Source organism: Tarenaya hassleriana, unplaced genomic scaffold (assembly GCF_000463585.1).
Source record: "Tarenaya hassleriana unplaced genomic scaffold, ASM46358v1 Cleome6, whole genome shotgun sequence".
Lineage (NCBI taxonomy): Eukaryota > Viridiplantae > Streptophyta > Magnoliopsida > Brassicales > Cleomaceae > Tarenaya > Tarenaya hassleriana.
The window spans coordinates 98,112-124,008 of record NW_010968505.1 but is presented as its reverse complement, the minus strand read 5'-3'; the positions used below and the strand labels follow the sequence as shown (position 1 = coordinate 124,008).

Sequence of the window (25,897 nt, the reverse complement as noted above, 5' to 3'; positions counted from 1 at the left end):
ATAACACATGATATGTTTGTTAGATTTTCACATGCAGGGGATTGCGAAACTGTACCATCATATTTATATTCTCGATTGTTATAAAACCGGATCGTCGATGCAATGATTCTTTTACGTTATTCTTGTTTTTTAAAATTCATTAATTGGAACATGGAACAAGTGTGCATATTTGGGCCTTGGTTAGACAGAAGTCACAAATCAAGAGGTCTGTGGGTCCCACCGGTGTTGTCGGTGGAAAGAGAAACCCATCTTCCAATTCTTTTTTTTTTTAAAATGCAATAGACCTTCTTAACATTCATATTCCCACAAAATTAAAATAAAAAACAATACTTACTGCCAATATATTAATAAATCAACCATAAACCTCCTAACTAACTTCCACTTAACAGATTAATAATATCATACAATCTAAATCATCTTTGATTATTTACAAATGGCATAGTAGTTATATGTTGATTTCTCTTTTATTAATCACATATTCACGTCGAATTTAATCCCCCTATTTTCGCCCATAATCACACAACAAAGACCACAGTCACATTTTACAACCATTATCGAACACATCTCTCAAATATGAAGTTGAAAAGGGCACAGAATACATATTGTATACATACAGACATTTATGTGTATATATATATATATGGGTTAAGAATGAAATAATAATACAAAACGCCATATCTCTAGACGTTGAGTCCAGCCAAGAACGACACCCCCGTCGACGGCAACCATGAAGATCCATATATGAATTGAGCCACCGTGAACCTGCTCGCCTCCTCGGTCGAATTTATAACCCTAAACCCCGGCCATTTCACCCTCTTCTCTATCCCAGACCCTGGCCCGTGGTTCATATACTCCCCGTAGTACAGCGTGTCGAGAGCAAACGCCGACGTGTTCCACTCGAGCCAGCCTCTTGGATGTACGTGATCACCTATATACGACAACATATACACAGTTCTAGAGTATAGTTTCCATGGTCGTCCTAGATACGTTTGGACACTTCCGTTCATGGCCGCGAGATCAGGCGTGGCCAAAACCCTAGACGCGTGTATCGACATTCCCGTGTTCTGGTTCGGGTCCTTCCTGTTCTGCGCCGTGATCGTGTTCTTCTGGAGATCCATTGGCTTACGCGCGTATATGCTGCAGTTTTGTAGTACCACTGCCGCGTTACCGAATATGAAATCCACCGTACCGTATATATCGCACTCGCGGTAGAACTGACGGTTGGAGTGGACGTAGAGAGTGTCTTGGTAACCGATGATATTGCATCGGAATATCACCGCATGGTCCGCCCCGACACGGAGGGCGACCGCTTGATGCTTCCCTGGTCCCGCCCAGTTCACGAATGTCATGTCCCTTGCGATGAACCCAGACCCGGTCGCCGCTGAGTCATAAATAAATACATTCAGATAATAAAAATAAAATTAAGATTTTACATAACATGAAAAGCTAGAATGCTTTAGGACAAATCGGTGTATCGGGTAAAGAACAGTTTCTAGATAAGGTATGACGTGTTAAATTATAAAAATTAGGACCCTTTTTTACCTTATTGAACAAAAAGGAGAGAATCGAAATCAGCACAAGATTCACAAATACAAAAGTACAAAATTTATCATAATATCCAAATGACTGTGTATCTATCGACAGATAGAATCATTTTGTTTTGTATTGTTTTCTTGTATTGGACTGTAGCTAGTGGCCTCGACAAAGATAACTCTGGTAATGATGCCAATCCGCGTGAAACCCCACCTCCAACTTTATTATATGTATATATACTGACCATAATATTGATACATGCATGCATCCATGTTACCATAATTAATTTATGTATGACCTACATTCCAGGTTCCAACCATATGATTCAGTCACGCTCCCCATAGATTTAATTGGAATTTGTACGTACACAATTTAGGAAATCGCTGTAATTTTTTTTAATGTTGAAATTAAATGAATTTTGAAACGTAACAACAAGATGCATGTGATGTTGGTGGCATGGAATGTGAGAAGAATCCACTTTTCTTCTTTAACTTTCTTTTTTTTTAATAACTATTACGCTTACTATATTTACTTTTAATGATTAATGTAATTATTTTTTTGAAAATAGCTGAAAAAAAAAAATAGGTTCCTTACCAAACGACGCCGTATGGAAAGTGGTGATGTTGTCGAAAATGCTCTTCCCTCCCGAAACGATCGTTTTGTCCTTTCCGTCGCCGATGAACATCAAGTTTATCTTCTTCCTCCCCACCTTGAGATTGTTCTCTTCGTACCTTTATCAGAACCCCATACGTATAAAAATGACGAAATACATCATTATACTGAAATTCTGAATATATTCTACGGTTAAAGTGGGTCCATATGGTACCCTTGCCACAGAGACATAGAGGTTCCTTCCTCTCTCTTACAATAATTCAAAACTTATTATACTGACTGCGATGGAATCATTAGAAAATTATAAATTGAAATGAGATTGAAATTATTAGGGGTAAAAGGGTAATTTTACCTTCCGGCCTTGACGTAGATGATAGTACGGCGAGTGCTGCGCTCGGGAGCTTTCTTGATCGCTTCGGCGATCGTCTTGCAGGTGCCGTTCCCGTCCGGCGATACGATAATATCGGCCCGTATCTGCGAGATGGGCATCTCCAATAACTCGCGCTCTCTCCTACCCATCCATCTCGGGAATTTCTCTCCCCCTGGTATCTCGCGGGGAGAATCTCCCCCACCCAACAGCCTCCTCCTGTTCTGAATAGGCACGCCGGAGAAATCGTCTCCTCCGCCACTCTTGGAGAAGATCGCGAGGCAGTTGCTCACCAGCTGTGATAGATTCTTCAGCTCCGCTGTCATCTGTTCCTTCACTCCGCCACCGTCAACGGAGTCGAACCCTTCCGCACAGGTGTCGTGGTTCGTGAGCGCGGCGCTAAGCCACGTCACTACGTCCTGCGTCCTCTCTGGAGATCCTCCGCCGGTGGCAGATGTGGCGACGGAGGAGAGGGCTCGAGAGAGGGCGTCGACGGAGTCGTCAAGTAGCTCGAGACAGGCATCGTACGCGGACCTGACACGTGGCGGCATGTGGAGGGAGGAGATGGCTGCAGAGGAGTAGAAAGCGCGGGAAAAGTGGTGGAGGGTCATGTTCACCGCCACGTGGACCAGATCTTGTGGCGACGACGCCGTCTCAGTTCCCGGGAACTCCATCATCGAGTCCATGCAAAAACTCGTGTACCGGGTCAGCCCGCACGCCCTGGATATCGCCTGACTCGGTTTCCGGACCAGACCCACACCGGGTTGACCCGGTTCGACCCGGGCCCGTACGCCCGCGAAGAGCCCAGCAAATAGCATCAGAGCTACGGCCGCTACTGCGACGTACGGCAGCACTTTAACCTTCCTCTTGCGGTTGCTGCTTCTTCTCCGACCAGCTTCCGGCGGTGTTGACGTGGCAGCGTGTGGGTGGTTCGGAAATGCGGTGGAGTCCGAACCTGTTGCTCCGGATGATTCGAGCCTTACGTTGCCCATTGTTCTTGATTTTGATAATATTAAGAAAAGAATTCTCTCTTTCTCACAAAGTTTTTTTACATTTCAGACATATATACATATGTTTGTGTGTATGTATATGTAAATGTGTATGAGGGAGAGTGGAGAGTGCGGGGATTTATAAGAACATAGTGGGAGTGTAATTGTGGGCAGTGGGCACACGAGTTATGGACTCACTCAAAAAGAGTCGTATTAATCTTCAGACCACAAATTTCTTCCGCGATGAAATTCTGTTAGTTAGAAATCGATCAAACACAATAAGTTGATTTGAAATAAATAATAAATTGATATAATATTTAATTAGTAGGAAAATAAAAAATGCAAAATGTAAATGTGTGGCAATATCTCTGTGTGTGAGTCAAAGGGAATGAGCTGGCATCCGCAAAGACAGTGCCCATTGGTTTAAATGTCCCTCAGAAATTATATTGAAACTACCTAAAGTTTTAACTCGTGGTTCTCCTTGTCTCCCTCTCTCTCTCTCTCTCTCTCTCTCTCTCTCTCTCTCTCTCTCTGTTTTAATTTATAGTTTGCTAAATAAAATTTTGTGATTTTTCCTTTGTATTTTATTAGATTAGTTAAGATTCACTTTTTAATTTATTGCAGCTAAATCGCTTATTTATATGGTTTTTTTGAAGAATTTAGATAAGTTTTCAAAATATTTGTACACCGCCTCATTTTATAAGAAATTTATGGAATAAAAATATTTTTAACATTGTTTCAAAATCATTTTAAAATTTTCTCAAATGGTAGAGAATTTAATATAGGTATGCGTAGGTGTTCTGTAAATATTATGTATAAACAATGAAAATTCATACTATTGTATGCTGAAATAAATTCACTCAAACGTCAATATTGTTTAATTTTATTTACAAAATTATGAAATAAAAGAAGATGAAATAACAGTTAAGTTACAGTGAAATTATGATAAATATATAACTAGCAGTCTGATAGTTTCATGTTTCCGAGCAATTAATTATATACAGTCGTATTTATTTTAAAAAGATATTATACATATGTCCATTAATATGTAAAAAACGACTTCATTAAAATTAGATTCACATATACAATTACAAAATATAATTAGGCCTGTCAGCCTATCATTATCAATTTACCATTTTTGTCTTATTATAATATTGCGAAAGTATGGAACCGATTTACTAGATTTTGTCTTGAATTGATTTGTGTGGTGTTTATTTCGCAATCTCGATAGATTTGATAGATTATATAAATTTTTTCATTTTTACAGAAATATTTGAATATTGTAGCTTTGATCATCATGTTAACGGGGGATTCGTATTTTCGTGAACCTTTCATTTACTTGGAAGCAAGTCATAAGTATGCATGCATGCATGCATGCAACATTTGGGAATACACTCACGGTATAATTAGCCAGAAATTATATACGTATTTCAACTCTCTTTTTTTTAAGTGAAAATGAAATCTAACATACATTTTATGTTATTTGAGCCTGATTTCCCACAAAAATCTATTGAACTATATATTCGAATGCTAAATGGTTTGCATTTGAGGATTATACTAAATATCAATATTCAAAATTAATATATCCAATATATGCCTATATATATATATTATTCAATTCTGATTTTATTAGATATTGATATCTCATTGATATCAATCTTAGCATATATCTATTTGTTATGATGCATATTTATCTCTTCCTGAGATATAGGAACTACAGTTTTCGTTTCTCTTGTATATATTTTCCTGTTTGTGGCTGATCAATAAGATACGAAAAGCTTTCTACAACCTTCTCATTCTAAGGTTAACATGGTATCAGAGAAAATCTTACTCTGGCTGCCATTATTCGCCTAATATCTTTTTCATGTCTTCTTCTTCAAACACCAACGTCTCTTCACAGATGGATTCTCCTGAGTCACCACCCTCTTCGGGTTCTTTTGTGCAAATCTCCTCTTTTGATCCCTATTCAAACCCGCTTCATTTACACGCTGCAGACACATCCAATGTCTCACTTATTTCTGACAAATTGATCGGAGAATCAAACTATTATGTTTGGTCTCGTTCCATCTCCAAAGCCCTCAATGTCAAGAATAAATTGTGCTTCATCGACGGTTCTATCCCAAAACCATCCTCTGATCACGCAGACTCTGGCCCTTGGTCGCGTTGTGATGACCTTGTCTGTACTTGGCTGGATAATGCAGTCTCGTCGGATATTTCGACTCTCATTGTCTATTTGGACAATGCTCGAGATGTTTGGGTACACTTGGAGAATCGTTTCAAACAAAAGAACATCTCCAAGATTTACAACATTCAAGTGAAGATCGACAACCTACATCAAGGAGCCTTGGATCTGAATGCTTACTTTATGAAGTTAACATCTTTTTGGGAGGAGCTAAAGAATCACGAGCCCCATCCTGTATGTAATTGTGGAGGATGCTCTTGCGGTTCGTCGAAATGCTGGCAGGAGATTCATGACAGAAGGAATGTGATACGATTTCTTATGAAACTTAATGAGTCTTTCACTCATGCTTGACGTCAGATATTAATGATGGATCCACTACTCGATCTCACCAAGGCATTCAACCTAGTGTCTCAAGAAGATAAACAGCACAACATTCGGCCATCTCATTCTGTTTCTGTAGCTTTTCAGAATCATGTGACTCATCCCAGACAACGTCATGCTCAGACATCCTCTCTGGCTCGTTCTCAGACCAAACCTCGTCCTTAGTGTACTCATTGTGGTTTGGTTGGTCACACTGTCAATCGTTGCTATAAGATCTACGGATATCCGCAAGGACATAAATATGCATCGTCAAATTCTTGGCCTCCTCGCAACAATTTTGCTTCTCCATCCACGGTTGCTCAGCCTCGCATCAATATGGTTGACACTGATAGTACACTTCCAGCGACTGATTCTGGTATGAATGCCCTTGCACAAGCTCATTCTCTGATCTCACAGTTTAGTGCACAACTTAATGGCTTGAGCACCTCTCTCACTGATTCAAACAATGCAGCTGCCCAACCCAATTCCTCAGGTATTTCTCATTTGCAACCCATTCTTTCTTCCTCTGCTTTATCTAACTCATTTGCTTCAACTACCTGGATACTCGACACAGGAGCCAGTAACCACGTCTGTTGCGATCAGACATTGTTCTCTGAATTGAACGACATTCCCCAAATCTCCATCACCTTACCAGATGGTTCTTTTATTCCTATATCACAGTCAGGAACTGTCATTATTTCTGCGTCTTGGACTCTGTTTTCAATGCTATTTGTGCCAGTTTTTCATTACAACCTTCTTAATGTCCGCTCCTTGACTGCCTGTAACTTTCTTTCAGTGCTTTTCTCATCGGATTCGTTTGTCATTCAGGACCGTTCTCGGGGATTGACGATTGGCACGGGTAGAAGTTGTCATGACCTCTATCTTCTAGAACCATCACTCACTTCTTCGTCTTTGTTTTCCGCATCTTCATCTATTTGCACTGCCCTCTCTTCGGTCGATTTTGACGTATGACATCTTCGTCTTGACCATTCTTCTGACATCAAGATTCATGGTCTAGCGAACGCCCGTCATCTTCAGATTTCGTCAAATAAAAATCTGCATTGCAAAGTCTGTCCACTTGCCAAGCAGAAGTCTCTTTCTTTTCCACATTTTGGTCATGTCTGATAGCCCATTTGCCTTGTTACATCTCGATATTTGGGGACCGTTCCATATACCTACGGTGGATGGACATCGATTTTTTTTTTTTCAATTGTTGATGATTGTACACGAGTCACGTGGGTTTATCTCCTTCGCAATAAGAGTGATGTCTCCTTTAAGTTTCCACAATTCATAGCTTTCATTGAAAATCAGTTTTCGGCCAAAGTCAAAGCCATAAGATCCGATAACGCACCTGAACTTGCCTTCATCGACTTTCTTTCGTCGAAAGGCATTTTTCATTACTTTTCGTGTCCTTATACTTCGCAACAAAACTCTGTGGTTGAGCGTAAACATAAACACATTTTAAATGTTGCTCGTTCTCTCCTATTTCAATCCAACATTCCATTAGTTTTTTGGGGCGAATGCATTCTCACGACCGTTTTCTTAATCAATCGAATTCCTTTGCCTTTACTGAAAAATAAAAGTCCTTTCGAAGTTCTCACATGAACTTCTCCTGCTTATGATCAGCTTAAGGTTTTTGGATGCTTATGTTACGTATCTATCCATACAAAAGATCGTCATAAGTTCTCCCCTCGTGCCAAACCTTCAGATTTTCTCGGCTATCCTAATGGCACCAAAGGATATAAGGTTTTAGATTTGGAAACTAATATCATTTCAATTTCCAGAAATGTTATTTTTCACGAGACATCATTTCCCTTTGTCACCGAGTTAGTTCTGTCTTCTACTCTTGATTTTTTTCGGACTCTCCTTCTCCTCTGTTTTTCTATGATTCTGTTGGGATTTCTTGGGATCTCTAGAGCGAATCTTATTCCTAAGAGATCGATTCTAGGGTTTGCGCAGCGGATGTAAAACAAAATTTTTATTAAACCCTAGAACCATGCATGTATGAATCGTAGAAACGTTAGAGCGCTTACCTCAATCGATCCGGGGCTTGTATCAACTGAAGAATTTATTCGATCACTTAAGGCAGGAAGATTACCTCGCCGTCTACACGTATCCACACCTCGGGATGGATTCCAACTATTGGAATTTGTCTACTAGGACCCGAATCAACTATTCGGTCTGTTGCTTCGAGAAAACTAGACTTAGATCACTGCTTAGAACCTCTTGGATCTCACCAAAGTCTGTAGAAGTGTTTAAAATCGGCTCTCTTCATTAGGGTTTTAATCTCCTTCTTATAAACTGATTCAACCCTAATTTTGGTTTAATTTTCGAAAAATCCGAAAGCCTGAACGGACGGTCCAGAAATGCACGTGGACCTGTCGGACCGTCGAGTCTGGCACTTCTGGTCCGTCCGGTCTGGACCCTTCCGTCTCGGTTTTTTCGTCGTTTTCTCGTGCGTTTTGTCTTTCCCTGCGTGTATGACCCTGTAGGCTCATTCGATATAACAGTATAACCCAAAATCTCTATTTCGAATATACAAGTCATAGGCAGTCTCTAGCAAGACACTATGACTACCTATCTCGAATAGAGTTTGTTCGTGATCTTACGAACGCCAATGATGATTCTAGCTGATGATTCTTTTGTATCATGATATCATAAGTCGAACATAAGACATGGATAGGCTACCTTATCTGATTCGACTGCTTTCTCATTCACTGAGTTCGACTGTACGAAATAGACGACGTTCATCTATAGTGCGACCACACATTTCTACAATCTCGCTCACACGAGGGGCCCAACGATATCTCTCTCTTTTACGAAAGGTACAAATCCCGTCTTGACTATCTACGATCCATCACATGATTCGTTTCGTACTTGATACACTCCTTTATAGTCCTCCTGTTACGCACAACGTTTGACGTATTCAAAGTACGCAACTCCTCATGTTGGATTCCGTAGATATCTCAGGTCTAAGGATCCAATCATGGAACTGTCATATTAGATTCAAATCATGACGCTAGTCCATGTGACAATCTCATGCAGGTCAATCCAGTATTCCGTTCTCTAACGAATACCTATGATTGTGATTGTATCCAATACCTATGATCATCTCTATGATCATCAATCACACATCATACTAGTCTTATTACAACATTATTCCCACAATAACATACGACTAGGGAGTTTAGCATTTTTCATAACAATACATGGATTTCATAACATATCAAGTATGCAAAACATGTAATGAATAAAACACTCATCCATAAACCATAGAAAGTGTCAATACATCAAATGTATCTAAATAAAGCTCGCATAACAGTACATTATAGAGCACTAAACCAACAGATTCCTCTTCTGGTCATGTCTCTTTGCCCATTTCGTCTGTTTCAGCAACTTATTCGTCTCTCGCTGTGTCATCGATTCTTCCTTCTTCTAATTCAGAGAACAATGTCCGACCAACAAGACAAACTAAACCCCCTGCCTACTTATCCGATTACCATTGTTATATGATTACACACCACAAACCACCCGACCTTACAAATTCTACGCCTTACTCTCTTTCTTCCTTTGTTTCTTACGATCGCCTGAACCCAGCCTATAAGCATTTTATTCTCTCTATTTTGACTATCCCGGAGCCTACAACCTATTCTCGCACTGCTAAGTTTCTTCAGTGGAGAGATGCCACACACCTTGAGTTGAATGCTCTTACTCAGACCAATACTTGGTCAATCTGTCAGTTACCACTCGGGAAGCACCCTATAGGTTGTAAATGGGTTTTTAAAACCAAGTACAGCTCTAATGGCACAGTGGAATGGCACAAAGCCCGTTTGGTCGCGAAGGGTTTTACTCAAGTCGAGGGCATTGGTTTTCTAGAAACTTTTAGCCATGTGGCTAAGATTACTACGGTGTGCCTTATGTTGGCTCTTGCTGCTTCTCACGGCTGGTTTCTTCAGCAAATGGATGTTGCTAATGCCTTCTTGAATGGAGAATTGAATGAAAAAATTTTCATGGTTCTTCCTCCTGGCACTACAAAAAAAACCCCTAATATCAACGGATTTTTCCGTTGAAATAGCCCAAATATCCGTTGAAAATGTTGATTTTCAACAGAATTTTCAACGGACGTAACCCGTTGCAATACGGTCGTTGAAATCAAGATTTTGTTACCAACCGTTGAAAATGTCAACGGATTATCAACGATAAAATTCCGTTGATAATAGCAACGGCATGGTAACAGAATAATCCGTTGATATATGTCAACGTATTTTGCAACGAATAAATCCGTTCCATATTTCAACATATATCCGTTGATACACACCGTTGCAAATTTGCAACAACAGCGATCGGTGGAAAAATCCGTTAATAATATCAACGGATATAGCAATGGATGTCTGTTGATAATAGTTCTGTCAACGGATATATCCGTTGACGTTCGGATATATATATATATATTTATATTTATATATTAAAAATAATAAAAAATATAAATTAAAAATATAAATATTTAAATTAAAAATATTAAACCATATAATTAAACGAGATTCGATACAAATTATAAAATTAAATTACCGAAAACTAATTCAAACTTTCGGTTTTTTCGTCTTCGGTGGTTCTGGGAGTTCGAGCGCTGGAGGTTCCGCCGGCTGAAGGTGTTGTTGAGGGAGGTGGAGGATGAACTCCTCTAAGCAGCTCGATCATGTGTTCGAGATTAGTTATCTTCGCTTGCTGCTCTGCCCATTTCGCCTGTTGTTCCGCCATCTGCCGCTCCGTCTCTTCCTTCTGATGTTGGAGCAATCGTTCAAGCTCGATCATGTTCCTGCGTCTCTACGAATCCCTCTGCGTTTTTTTTACGTTTTTGTTTTGAGATTGAGATTGGAATGAGGGGGAAAGAAAATCGCTGGCAGATTTATAGATGATATCAATGGACGTCCGTTGATATATAGTGATCAACGAGAATCCGTTGATATTTTCCACGGATTTCAAGACGTTCTGATTGGCGGATGAACGTATCAACGGACATCCGTTGCAAATATCCACGGACTGATCTATTCTTTGAAAATTTTCCACGGACATCCGTTGATATATCGCTGCATTTAATTGCAGATCTGGAGAGAATCAACGGATATCCGTTGATAACTTTGGGAATTGGATGTGTCAACGGAATTCCGTGGATTTTTTCAACGAAAAATCCGTTGACATGTCTCTGAATTTAATGTCGCATCCTGCAGGTGATTCAACGGTTATCCGTTGAAATAATCAACGGAAGTCCGTTGATGGTTTTAAAAATATGTAAAAAAAATAAAATCCGAAAGTAAAAAAACGAAAAGTTTAAAATATTCAACATATTACAAAAATATATAAAAATTACAGCGAATCGTTATCATTTTCACTTTCGGATGATATATCATCGTGATCAGAAATAAATTCGTCGGGTTCAACATGGGTAAAATTATCAATATCTTCATCTTCCACATCCGCAATTACAAGTGTATCTTCATAATCTTCAAGTCGAATAGGAAGCACTGAATTTTCACTCGGGTCTTGCACCGCTTCTTCAAAATCTTCAATTATTGTTGATGAACTGATCACCATTCTTCGAGGATTGATTTTCACCACAGCTGACCATTGATCTTCTTTGCGTCTTTTATGTTGTGATATAGGATATTTTGGGTAAAGAATAAAACAGACTTGATCACTTTGATCCGAGAGAATAAAAGGATCATATTTAGGATATGCTCGTGTTGGATTGATGTCGATTCCTCCCCATTTGTTTTTCCGCGATCCACGTCCCGTGGTTGTATCGAACCAATGACATCGAAAGACCACTGTTTTCAGACCGACTAATCTGGGATATTCGATCTGGATGATCTGATGTAAAACTCCAAAAAAATCCGAATCATCTGATGAATCACTGTAATTCGAACTCTTGATGCACACTCTGTAGTTGAACGTATTACGATGTTTTCCATGTTCATACGTGTGAAATGTGTATCCACGCGTGAACATGATCGGCCATGACATCACTTTTCTGCTGAGCCCTTGTGATAAATCTCGTACCCAATACGGAATCCTCTCGTTACTTAAAGATTGAACCTACAACAAAACAAGTTGTTATTGGGTTAGCAATCATTTATGATTAAATTACTATTATACATATCCACTTACATAGTCTTTGAATCAAGATGGGTAGTTTTCTTGTTTCAATTCGTCGAAAGCTTCACCACTTAAATTTGGGTAAGCTTCTAAAACATGTTCCTCAAAGATCCTGCAATATATTGATACGTTGAATATTCAGTTTCACTGACATAAGATCAAATATTGAATGTATATACCTATAGTATATATGTACGTGTATATACCTCTCGTAATGATGAAGTTCTGCGTAATTCAATAAAATATAAGTAGCGAGATGGTTGTACTCCTGTACAGTTAACCACTGTTCCTCTGATTTACTACCCATCCAGCCCGTCGGCATAAAAATCTTCGGAATGTCGTTCTTAAACCGAGATTCTTAATGATATAGATATGTATCCAAATCATTATTCTCTGATCTTCTTCCTTCGTCGAAGTTTGAGGTTCAAAATAATATGAGCTAAAATATGTGATTTCTTCCAACAAATATTGCTTCACAATTGAACCTTCAACTGCAACTTTGTTTTTCGCCTTTTTCTTTAAATGGAAGAAAAACCGTTCAAATGGATACATCCACCTAAATTGAACAGGACCTCCTGCGATCGCCTCATCTGGCAAATGAACGGTTAAATGCTCCATCACATCGAAAAATGAAGGCGGAAATACCTTTTCTAAGGCACATAGAATCTTCGGAATGTTGATCTTCAGAACTTCCAAATTGCTTCTTCTTAAATTTCTGGCACAAATATCTCTGAAAAATGAACTTATACCACATAATCATTCGTGCACACTCGGTTTTAACGCAACGAGCTAATTTGGAAGCATATCCATAAGAAAATTTCACTTCTTCCTGCAACCACTTCATCAAAACTTTCTTTCCAGGACCCAGTAATCTAAAGATTGGAGTTGGTGCCTTACCATCATGTGATAACTCCAACTCTTTTCTTTTAAAGATTTCCTTCATGTCCTTCCTTGAATTGACATTATCCTTTGTCTTTCCTGAGACATTCAGAATAGTATTGATGATGTTATCAAAGAAATTCTTTTCTATATGCATCACATCCAGATTATGTCGGAGTGTAAGCGAACTCTAATAAGGTAGATCCCAGAAAATACTCCGTTTATACCAGTTGTGTCAATCACCAAATCCTTTGCACTATATATACCCAAAATTACCTCCACATCGAACAGATTCTTGCAAATCGTCAATTACACCGCTGTTTATCCGTTCAGAATACATTTGGAAGCATGTCTGCAATATTGGAGCATACTCTTTAACAATTTTACCTTTCAAAAACGCAGTACGGTTTTGCCGTAATGGATGATGCATTTGAAGAAACCGTCGATGACAATCGAACCAACACGATTTCCGGCCAAGCTGTAAGTAAAACGCATTAGTTTCTTCCATACAATATGGACACGCCAATCTTCCATGTGTGCTCCATCCAGATAGCATACCATATGTAGGAAAATCGCTGATCATCCATAGAAGCACAACTTTTAGTGTGAAATTTTGTTTCACACTAACATCATATGCAGAAACTCCAATGTTCCACAAACCTGTCAATTCTTTAATTAAAGGTTGTAGGAACACATCAAAACTCTTCTTCGGGTGATCTGGTCCAGGAATCAACAATGTTAGAAACATAAATTCTCTTTTCAGACACATCTCCGGAGGCAAATTATATGGCGAGAGTATCACAGGCCATAATGAATATTGCATGCCAGATTGACCGTACGGACTAAAACCATCCGTGCATAAGTAGAGATAAACATTCCGAAGCTCAGCAGCAAAATCAGGGAATACCTTATTGAAATCTTTCCATGCAATGCCATCGGATGGATGTTGCATATCTTCTGTCGAGCTCGAATGATTTGCATGTCATCTCATATGTGATGCTGTTTTCTCAGATTCATATAACCTTCTCAATCTATATGACACAAGCAAATAGAACATCTTCTTATACGTCACCTTTCTACGAGATCTTTCCTTACTCGGTCGATATCTATTCGCTCCACAAAATTTACACTACATCAACTCTTTATCAGTATCCCAAAAAAGCATGCAATTGTTTCTGCAGACATCAATCTTTTCATGAGGCATTCCCAAATCCTTTAAGATTGATTTTGTATCATAATATGATTGCGGAGCTTGATTGTTTTCAGGTAAATACCCACGCAATGTCTTGCAAAACGAATCCATGCAATTCTCAATAACATTATAATCTGTTTTCATGCTCATCAATCTTGATGCTAATGATAATCGAGACTGACCTTGTTTGCATCCTTCGTATATAGAATGATTTTCCGTCGTGAGCATGTCAAAAATCCTTTTGCATCATTATTCGGCTCTTCTTCTTCTTGTTGAACTTGCTCAAATACCTCCGGAAAAGCATCTGTCACCATTTGAGCATACGGATTTCTTGTTTCAAAATCAAAAGATTGATTTTCTGCAGTTGCTTCTACCTCCTCTGTCTGTGTCCATACAATAGTATTCGCCGTTGTCCTGACTTTTTCTCCATGCATATGCCATACGTAGTAATCATCCATAAAACCCCCTCGATATAGATATTTGCAGACCACTTCTTGGCTTAGAAATTTTAAATTTCTACAACCTTTACATGGACATTGCAATTTTCCACGCTGTTGACAATAAGCCATTGAAAATAAGCCACGCCTGTGTTCCGTTGAATATAATCGTTAATATATATCAACGAATATTTCTGTTGCTATTCCGTTGTAATTATAAACGGACTATCAACGGATATGTTCCGCTGCAAAATCCGTTACTATTTCGTTGAACTCCGTTGACATTTGCAACGGATTTTTTCCGTTGACAATTCTTTCGTTGATAATATCCGTTGATATAAGGCTGTTTTTTTGTAGTGTGGTTATTCAGATCTTCAGAGAGAATCTGTTCCGCCTAATTCGGTTTGTCGTCTGAATAGGTCCATTTACGGTCTCAAGCAAGCTTCACGGTAGTGGAACATTCGTATCTCTCAAGTTTTGTTGGCAGCTGTTTTTATCCAATCCCATTCGGATAACTCCTTATTTGTTAGAAAACAGGGTTCTGACATTGTCGCTGTTCTGATTTACGTCGATGATCTACTCATCATTGGGAAGAACTTGGCTTACATCTCTGATTTGAAGCGCACCCTCCAGGCAGAATTCAAAGTTAAAGATCTTGGGGATTGGCATTATTTCTTGGGTTTGGAGATTGTTCGTTCAAAGCTCTGTATTTTGGTCTGTCAGCGGAAATACACCCTTGAACTGCTGGAAGAATTTGGAATGCTTGGTTGTAAGCCACTAGCAATGTCTATGGAATTCGGTTTGAAACTGAGTCAAGACATGGGTGAATTGATCGAAGATCCTACGCTATATCGTACAATTCTGGGTAAATTAATTTACCTGTCGATCACACGGCCTGACATATCTCACTCGGTAATGAAGCTCAGTCAGTTTATGTCTCAGCCTCGACAACCTCATCTCTAAGCTGCTTTTCGGATTCTGCGTTATTTGAAAAATGCTCCTGGACAGGGTCTGTTATACCCTGCTAATTCTGAACTTTGTTTGACAGCTTATACAGATGCGGATTGGGCTTCTTGCCCTGATTCTCGCCGATCTGTCACGGGTTTTTGCATTTTCCTGGGTAGCTCGCTAATTTCTTGGAAGTCTAAGAAGCAACCGACCATTTCCAAGATTTCGGCTGAATCAGAATATAGAGCAATGGCACAGACGACATGCGAATTGGTATGGCTAGATGCTCTGCTTCGTGATTTACATGTTCATTGTCCGCATCCGATTTCCCTTTTTGCGACAATCAATCCGCTGTGTCACATTGCCAACAACCCCGTCTTCCATGAATGTACGAAACACATCGAATTGGACTGCCATTTCGTACGTGATCGGGTCAATAGTGGTTTTCTGAAACCACTTCACATGTTGTCTCGTGATCAACTAGCGAATTTTCTCACCAAATCTCTTTCGGTTGATCAGTTTCACCATCTTTTATCCAAGCTAAGAATACATTCCATGTATTCTCCACCTTGAGGGGGAATATTAGAGATTGATATCTCATTGATCTCAATCTTAACATATATCTATTTGTTATGATGCATATTTATCTCTTCCTGAGATACATGAACTACAGCTTTCGTTTCTTTTGTATATATTCCAATGTTTGTGGTTGATCAATAAGATACGAAAAGCTTTCTGCAACCTTCTCATTCTAAGGTTAACAGATTTTTTTGGAGGAATTGTATATAATATCCATGTTTTGGTGCAAAAAAAAAAACGTGACGCAAGCTGGATCCTAGATACCATTAAAAAACGAAGAAAACTCTCAATGGCTGAAGACTGGGGCGCACAAACACACTCACACATTACATATATATATATATACGCACACATATGAATGTGTGTCGGTCACATATGATTAAAGTGCTTAATTATGCAGTCTTGAGAAAAAGTATTAAATATGGTAGAAAATGGTTCGAATGAATTTTTTTTAATTATTTGAAAGAATAACAGCGGGTATTTATATATTACATTAGAATCTCTTTTAGATTTTTAAAAGTTTCACTGTCCATAAAGACAAAGAGACGTTTCACAACAACAACCACAACAATAACTATGTATTAGTGCCATGCATTATTAATTATTAGTTACTATATAATTTTATCTTTTACCCCACTATAGAGAGAGAATACATTTGTTCCCCAGCATATGATTGTTAGATTGGATATGTTATCATATTGGAGAGATCTTATTACAAACAATGGAATCATAACGAACAGTTATTATTGTTATTATTATTATTATTATTATTATTATTATTATTATTATTATTATTATTATTATTATTATTTGTTTTGTAGGAATATAATAGTGATGTTTATTAGATTAAACAAACACCATTAGAAATTGCGATCTCAAAAAGAAATGATCATACGGAAAGTGAACAGCCTTAATGGGAAGAAACCTTTCCATCTCTTTATTAGGGCAAAAAAAACCCAACAAGTTTTTTAAAAAATACACGATAGTTGAACTAATTTTGTGTTTTTGTTATGAATATTGTCTTCACAAAATATAAAAATTAATACTTCCCATCAACTCTATTTATTTGCTCGTTACAAAAAGTGCTTCTTGTCCAAAAATCTAAATCTGGAGTGAGTTTGCATATCGAGCAATAATTCTGAAATAGTAACTAATCAAGTTGTCCAAATTGATATAATTTAAGATTTTATAGATGCTAATTAAAGAGTCTAGAAAAGTTAAATTTACAGGAATTTATAGAGTTAAGATAATTGAGAACATAAAAATTTTATACCTATAAAATATAAAAAACAAATTGAAATTCGTAATCATGAAGAAAATGTGATACAGTAAAAAAATCAATATATGTAAAATTTACAATTATGTTAACTCTTATTCCACAATTTTCTAATTTATAAAATTTTAAAAAAAATATTTAAATGTAGAATTTGAATGATATATTATTTTTGAAATAACCGATCTTACCTCAATCCAAATGATTACCGATCAAAACCAAAAACAAAAATGATACACGGTAAGGGGTAAAGTTGAAATAGTTAGATAGAGAGACATGGTCCCACGTGGATACAGTTCGGACCGAACTCGATCGGCCACCGACAGGAGGCTTCCCAGAAGACAGAATGCGTTGGATTTTACCAATCACCCTCTCCCTGATTACGTCTGATTACTTTGACTCATTAACCCACCAAAAATTTTTAATATTCCCATTGCTCCTTTATAGATTACATGATTTCTGCATGGGAATATGCTTATTTCATTTAAGAAATTGATTCCATTGCGAAATCCCATTTACTACATTTCTGTTTCAATATAATTTTTCAAGTATATCAAACTCCTTTCTCATGGATATATTTCCGTGGCCCATACTCTAAATTAGGATGAACCTTTTGAAAATAATTAAGATTAACCTATATATATATAAATGCTCGGATGGAAACGGAAATTATTTATTTGTTGCGCCTTAGAATAGAGTTTAATAAGATTGAGATATACGGTTCTAACAAAATTCGGATAGTTCAATCGGTGAAATGAGATCCAAAGTGCATATTGCGTTCCAAATTCGAACTTTAAATTTAGTGAGAGTGTATAATGCAAATTATATGGTTGACTCGTGATCTCGAGATTAGTTTTGATCTTAATTTAGGATACTCGGTTGTCCAAAAAAAACTTTGTGAAATACATTTTAATTACATAGGTTAGAATTTATAACATATTATAAAAAAAATAAGGATCAAGGAAAAAATACAAGACGTAGTAGGCTTTTCTCCTTACAAAAAATAAAATTCGGACGCTTTTTGGTAAAATATTTTTTTTATTCCGAGTTGAAAATAATTTTTTTGAAGATATTCAATCAAAGTATATCTGAAAAACTCCGAACAAGAAATTCAATTCATGATATTTAGGAAATTGCTAAAAATGTTTGTATGTCCAGCAAATAAGAAAAAAAAAACAAAAACAAAAGGGGCCCCAGGTGACAACTAGAGAAAGATTAGAGGCCAAACGGAAATATAAATGGATTAGATTGAAATAATGAAGAAACATATGCATGTGCCCTTTTTTTTCTACATCGTCGGCGGAATTGGGCCACACACATCATGTGATGTGGTCGTGACTATATTCAAAACGCATAAAAAAAATATTTAATATGCAACTATTATATACATCATATTATCATAATCCGATTCAAAGATAAACAACCGTATATCACACACACATATGAATAATTAAGTTAGAGAAAAAAAAATGGAAAGAAAAAGAGAGAAAAAAGTATTTATTGAAGAGGGCTTTACATGAAATTCGAATATAGTTTTTACATTTCCGGTGCAAAAATAGTGTTAATAATGTTAAGTCTCTCTTTTTATATAATCCAAGAGTTCACCAGTTTTTTTTTGCCTAACTACACTTCCAACCAAAAAGTAAAATTTGAACCTTGAATTTAAACTCGAAATAAAAACATAAGTTATAAGTTATATGTTTTATTATCATGAGCCCACCCAAGTTTGGATATGTCATTAACAAACATTGAAATCTTTTGCGACTCCTTCAAAATCTGAACAAGGTTTGGACTCTCGAATATTCGAAACAAAAACAACAAAGAACGATGAATCTCCATGTGAGAGTGTGTGTGTGTATAGTGAGTGATGGTGCGTTATGAAGGAAACTGGTGCAAAACATAGCGACCGGAGAAACAAGGATCCCACCACTGATGAATCCCATGAGCTCTTCTGAAATCTGGGGATCTGTTCGTATTGATAGTGAGATAGGCCGATGGCAGAAGATGGAGAGGCTCTGACGACGACGACGATGTTCCTCCTCCCGACAGAAGATTTCTTAGAGAATTCTTGGTCGCTATTCTCTCTATTTTTCCTGCCCCTATCTCAAACATTTTCTTCCTGTGTTCGAAATATCCTACGTATTCTGAACATATCGGATCTTCTGAGTTCACGTAGAGGTATGGTATCCATGACGCCAATTTCTCAAATGGACCGTCTTCCTGTCCCTGCATATATATACATATATACGTGAGATACCTTACTACATTGTACCCAATAATGCGAGAAAATATGTAATAAAACCTGAGTTCCTAATCCAAACGTGGAGAGGGGTATTCACCCGAACTTCTCCATATCCTATAGGAGATATAGTTGGGTCAATAACTCGATGAACTTACGGATTATAGAAAAAATGTAATAAAACGTGAGTTCTTCTTATAAAAAAAATACGATACATTTATGTGTTTCTGTTTTTAACTTATGAAAAATGCTCTGGTTTCATTTATGTGTATGCATGAGGCATGAGTATGTCCAAACCCATACAAATTAAATAATACCTCCAACAAACACCAAATTTTTATAGTAAGCGACTCAATATATATATATATATATATATGTGATATCCGAGACGAACAATTAGGGTTTGTAGATGCTCAATTACATTTTCATCATTATATAACCCAACTAAATACGACATATTTACATACTATGAAGCTCAATCACATGTAAGATTCTCATATAATATCCGATCAAAAAGCTCACCTTGTGGTGGCGACCCTTGACGGCCATAGCGACTCCGGCTTTCACGAGACTTCCGGCGAATCGAATTCCGTGTTTCAGCTTCTCGTTCTTCACGATTCTCTCTATGGGAACCGACGAAAACGGCGGGTTGAAGAGGTAAGTCTCCAGCGGAAAACCATTCCTCGTCATGGTTTTCCCGGCGAGCAGAGCCACCGCGGCGCCGAGAGAGTGTCCTGCGAGCCACACGGCGGAGACGCCACCATTATTGGCGACCGTGGTCTGGACAACATCCATGGCGTGGAGGAACCTCGTACTGTCGTGAAGGCTGTCGCGGACGCAGCGGATGTCGAGGCGCAGGTCACGTGACCGGGAGTGCGCTTTCATGATTGTGCCGCGGAATGCGATCACGTGACGTGGTGGGAGCTTGTAGCCGTGAAGGGTATGATGGTAACTGTAATGGGGTTTGTAGGCAAAAACGGCGCCGTATATGGAGTGGTCGGAGTCGTCGATCAGCGTTTCGGAGAGAGAGAAGTGGAAGGATTCCCACCAAGACGCTGCCTGCGATTTGATCCCGACGCGGTTTTGTTGGCGGTCGCGTTCTAGTATGTACACTCCTTGTACTAGGCACGCCGCAACCGATGTTCTGTGATACGCGTTGTTCCTATATTTAAAAAACTAATAAAAAATTAATCCAAATTTACAAATATTCACGGGTAATTTATATATAATTTTTAAATTTATATATGAATGTACTTTTTATTTAGTTTTAAATTTGTTTATTACATTACAATTATATTTTTATAAAAATTATAGTTTTTATAGAAAATGAACTATGTTGTCAATTTAAATTATTCAATAAGAATAGTAATAATTTGAATTATAATAGTGGAAAACATTATAATTAAACTGTAATATGTGAAATGGTGATAATTATTGTATGAGTTATAAGAGATTTTTGTTAGAGATGAGAAATGGACTGACCAATCAATGGAGGTAAGATGGATGGGACCAGAAATGCTGAAAATCTCTCTTTGGGATGCCATTAGTCCTTCCTTCACCATCACCTCTTCTTCTTCTTCCTCCATCTTTCCTCTTAGATTATTCAGAGACAACCCCCCACTTCCAATTTATTTAATGAATGAATCTTGAAAATGAATCAAATATTGGAAATGGAGCCATGCTTACATATATATACGAATATAACAATATGAACATATTCAACGCAGAAAACTTACAGATTTGCGTCAAAGAAAAAAAACCCATTATCTCAAAGAAAACATCGGATTCAAACTCCAATTCTTGAAACCGGAGCTTGCCATTGTAATAAGACGAAGCCTACAAAGAACTACAAGACAAGAAGAGAGAAAGAACAAACAACACTATGTACTTCTTCTTCCTCTTGTAGGATTTTGAAATTGAGAGGAAGAGGAGGATGTTGAGACCATTTGTTTTAAGGGGCAAAATCGTGCAAGTTTGTATCAAAGCAAATTGCCATATAAATATTGGAAATGATGATAATAATAATAAAAATATTTTCTTGGGAATCCAAGGGAAAGTCAATGTCAACGGGACGTAAAAGACGAAGGCTCCAAAAGTCATATAACAATATAACGGAAAATTTGTAAAAGTAACTTGTTCTGATTAAAAATTGGAAAATAATAATAATAATAATACATATTTGTAGATTGTTATTGAAATAGTTTATTAAAACTTTGAATTTCAATCTTGTTTTTAGTCAGAATTTAGGGTTTAGTTTTTATAATTTAGTTTTCATAGGTAGTGTTTTTATTAAAATATTTAATATGATTAGTTTTCGAAATGCTTGAGAAAAATAGAAATGGATTCATTAAACGAGAATGTTAATTTGTTATGTTTGGGGAATAATATGGGCTTACAATCGCTCTTCAAATGGGCCAAACCTAATTTTTCCCCACATAAATGGGCCCACTCCCATATTTCCATGCATCACTCCTTTCCCCTACTCTACATGTTTTCCTTATACATACATATATATACATTGGTATGTATGCCGTACCATACAGATTACAAAATTAGAAAAGGAAACACATAAATGAAATGGAGGAGAAAAACAAAGCTAACGGATAAAAAAAACAAATGATATGACTTACTTTCGGTCTATTTATCTTCGAATTTCATATGAATTCGGCTAGATAAAAATTCTACAAAAAATCCCACGAATCATACTGTATAAAGATAATTAAGCCTACGATGATTAATTCTGTTAGTGCAAGTATTTGCACGAGTTGTTTTGGTTGTTAAAAGGTTGTTGCAGGTTCAACAACTTTGAGAGATTTCAGGAGAAGAATCAGGCGAGATAAAGCTCGAACAAATATGAGGTACAATTGAAGAGATTCAGATAGAGTCAAAGACTGAAGAGATAGAGTCAAAGGCTGAAGAGATAGAGATGAAGATAGGATCTTGAAGATAGAATCAAAATCAGAGAAAATCAAGGAGAAGTCGATCAAATCATTTGGTGGACGAACCCGAAGAGTTTAAATAAAGAGACAAGTGCATATCAGCTTTTCAAAGAGCATGAGCATATTTTCGTAATACAAAGTCTGTTCTGTTAAGTTAGTGCTCACTCACCCAATCTTGGGTGGCCTAGTGGTGAGAGAACATGCAAAGCATGCTCTCAATCTAGGTTCAAACCCAAGCGTGGGGAGGGGCATTCACCTGGGCTTCTCCGGTCCTCTAGGAGATGTAGTCGGACCAAAGGTCCGGTGAACTTCCGGATTATAAAAAAAAATAAGTTAGTGCTTACTCACAATTTGGTGAGTGTGAGTCTGAGAGGGAGATCGTTTGGGCAAATCTCTTTTCTCTGGTGAGTGGTTTATGTTGAGGTTTTTTGATCAGTAGAATTCATCGTGAGAGGGGAAGAAACTCAGGGGGAGTTTCGGGTGTGTGTAGTAAGTACGATTCTTACAACAAAAAGAGTTGTACTTGACTGTCTTTCTCAAGTGAATAGAACTGGTTAGTTGTCCGCTTTACTCTTTGAGGGTTCAACTTTTTCATTTGGTATCAGAGCTGGTCACTGATCGTAGGAGCAAGTCCTCTCATATCAGTGTACGTGTTGAAGAGTCAACATGGACTCACTCAAAGAGTTTCAGTCTCTTGGAAAGTCTACAATTCTCGACTCAGAGAATTATAGTTTTTGGAAAGTAAAAACTATGAATCTCATCAAAGGAATTGATGAAGATGCTTGGAGTCAGTAGAAGAAGGATGAGTGCCCCAATTGACGTGAAGGATGGAAAGGAGATCTTGAAACCCAGATCTGAGTGGACACCGCACGAGAAGCGAGCACCTGCACTGAATTCAAAGGCTATAACCATCATTTTCAACACAGTTGATAAAGATGAGTTTAAGGAAATTCAAGGGTGCAAATCAGCAAAAGAAGCCTGGGATGGACTTGAATTAATTCATGAAAGTACCTCAAGTGTCAAGCGCACAAGGAGAGATCTGATCAAGAATCAGTTCAAAATGCTTCAAATGGGTGAGAACGAGAGTGTCAAGGAATTCTGTGGAAGGTTGAATGCACTGGAAAACGAAGCTGAGGTTCTTGGAAAGACCTATCGAGACAAACAGGCAAAACTCCTAGTAAGTTTACCCAAAAAGTTTATGTCTCATAAATTTGTATTTACTATGGTAAACAATGTAGATACTGTTAGTTTCAAAGAAATAGTTGGTGCATTTGCGGCTCATGAGTTAGAACTGGAACTATATGAAAAGCCAAAGGGAGCAACGCCAAATAAAGGTTTGGCATTTCATGTTCCGAAGTCATCTGATGCTCCGAGCCAAGTAACACTGGAGGAAGACATGACGATGATAGTAAAAAAATTCAACAGGTTTTTCAAGAAAAAACCAGTGACAACTGGAAAAACAGAGACAAGAAATACTGGAAAATGTCTTGAATGCAGGGGAGCAGGTCACTGGAAGGCTGAATGTCCCAGCATTGCCAAGAGGGAGGCAATGCTAAAGAATCTAAAGGACCTTCAATGCTATGAGTGCAAAGGATATGGGCACACAAAGAATGAATGTACAAATGGAAAAGCAAGAGGTAAATCTCTTATCACGCATGAAAAGATTGAAACAGAATCTGATGAAGAGAGTGGAGAAGAGATGTCAAATTTCATTGTATTCATTGGGATAATAGACGAGACTGAAGAAGAGATATTCGAAGAAGATCTGTATAAGGATATGTCGAGGTTGTATGACATCAACACTAGACTAATCAAAGAGCAGAAGGAGAGTAAGACAAAGATCTCAGAAATTAAGGAGCAGCTGGTCACAAAAGTGTCAGAGGTTGATGATTTGAAGAAGCAACTAAAGGAGAAAGAAGAGAAGATTGCTCTATTACAACATCAGTTGGAAGGTACCATGAAGAATGTAAGAATGCTTGGAAGTGGTACTGAAAAACTGGAGCATTTACTAACAATTGGGCGAACTCAATCTGGACATGCTGGTCTTAGATATACTAGAGGAAGTAAAAACAAAGTAGGAAACTTTGTTTCAGGAGGAAAACTTGGAGATGAAGTAATCTCTCGAGTAAAACATACTCCAAAAATCAAGGTGGATTTACATCAAAGACAAAGATCCCAACAGTATCGTGAGTATCGCACTTGTTTCTACTGTGGAATAAGAGGTCACATCAGAATCAATTGTTACTAATGGAGAAATTATCAAGTACTACCCACTCCGAGATGGAGGCAAGTCTGAAGAAGAATGTTGGTTTAGTGCTCTATGATGTATTGTTTTGCGAGCTTTATTTTGATACATTTGATGTATTGACACTTTCTATGGTTTATGGATGAGTGTATTATTCATTACATGTTGTGCATACTTAATATGTTATGAAATCCATGTATTGTTATGAACAATACTAAACTCCCTAGTCATATGTCATTGTGGGAACAATGATATACTAAGACTAGTGTGATGTATGATTGATAATCATAGAGATGATCATAGATGCTGGATACAATCACAATCATAAGTATTCGTGTGAGCGAGACTGTAGAAATGTGTGGCCGCACTATAGACGAACGTCGTCTATTTCACACAGTCGAACTCAGTGAACGAGAAAGCATTCGAATCAGATAAGGTGACCTATCCATGCCTTATGTTCGACAAATGATATCGTGATACAAAAGGATGATCAAACGGAATCATCACTGGCGCTCGTAAGATCACGAACAAACTCTATTCGAGATAGGTAGTAATAGTGTCTTGCTAAAGACCGCCTATGACTTGTATAATCGAAATAGAGATTTCGGGTTATACTACTATATCGGATGAGCCTACAGGGTCACACATACAGGAAACGACAATCGCGCGAGAAAAGACGAGAATTTCCCGGTAGAGCGGAGGCCAGACCGACCGGTCCAGACACGTGCACCGATCAGTCCAGAGGTAACGTGCAAATGTTGTTCGATCCGAAAAAATGTTCCAGACCGATCGGTCTAGAGGACTGGACCAATCGGTCCACAGACAAAAGCTCCAGACCGATCGGTCCAGACGTCAGGATTTTCTTAACTCACTCAAATTAGGGTTTTAAGGGAAAGGAAGTTTGGGAACGCCTCCGAAGCTCTTAAGCTCGACTTTCAGACTCTTTTGAGAGGTTTTGAGAGAGAAAAAT

At 37.9% G+C, this 25,897-nt stretch overlaps 2 protein-coding genes across 4 annotated transcripts; both read right to left on the bottom strand.

The window, feature by feature from the left end:
* Positions 1-450: 450 nt before the first annotated feature.
* Positions 451-3,682, bottom strand: LOC104798897 (probable pectinesterase/pectinesterase inhibitor 34). Its single transcript, XM_010521122.1, has 3 exons — positions 2,498-3,682; positions 2,128-2,264; positions 451-1,381 (listed from the first exon to the last, which is right to left on the bottom strand). The coding sequence occupies exons 1-3, from the start codon at positions 3,502-3,504 to the stop codon at positions 681-683; spliced, it is 1,845 nt and encodes a 614-aa protein (XP_010519424.1). The 5' UTR covers positions 3,505-3,682; the 3' UTR covers positions 451-680.
* Positions 3,683-19,188: 15,506 nt separating this feature from the next.
* On the bottom strand, positions 19,189-21,698 carry LOC104798896 (GDSL esterase/lipase At4g10955-like). Of its 3 annotated transcripts, none has more exons than XM_010521118.1 (4): positions 21,480-21,698; positions 21,226-21,388; positions 20,266-20,905; positions 19,189-19,730 (listed from the first exon to the last, which is right to left on the bottom strand). In XM_010521118.1, exons 2-4 carry the CDS (start codon positions 21,327-21,329, stop codon positions 19,380-19,382), a joined length of 1,095 nt encoding a protein of 364 aa, XP_010519420.1. In that variant the 5' UTR covers positions 21,330-21,388; positions 21,480-21,698; the 3' UTR covers positions 19,189-19,379. The 3 variants fall into 3 exon arrangements, with proteins under 3 accessions (XP_010519420.1, XP_010519423.1, XP_010519421.1); XM_010521121.1 differs by having other exon boundaries at positions 21,226-21,363; XM_010521119.1 differs by having other exon boundaries at positions 21,226-21,336.
* Positions 21,699-25,897: the final 4,199 nt, after the last annotated feature.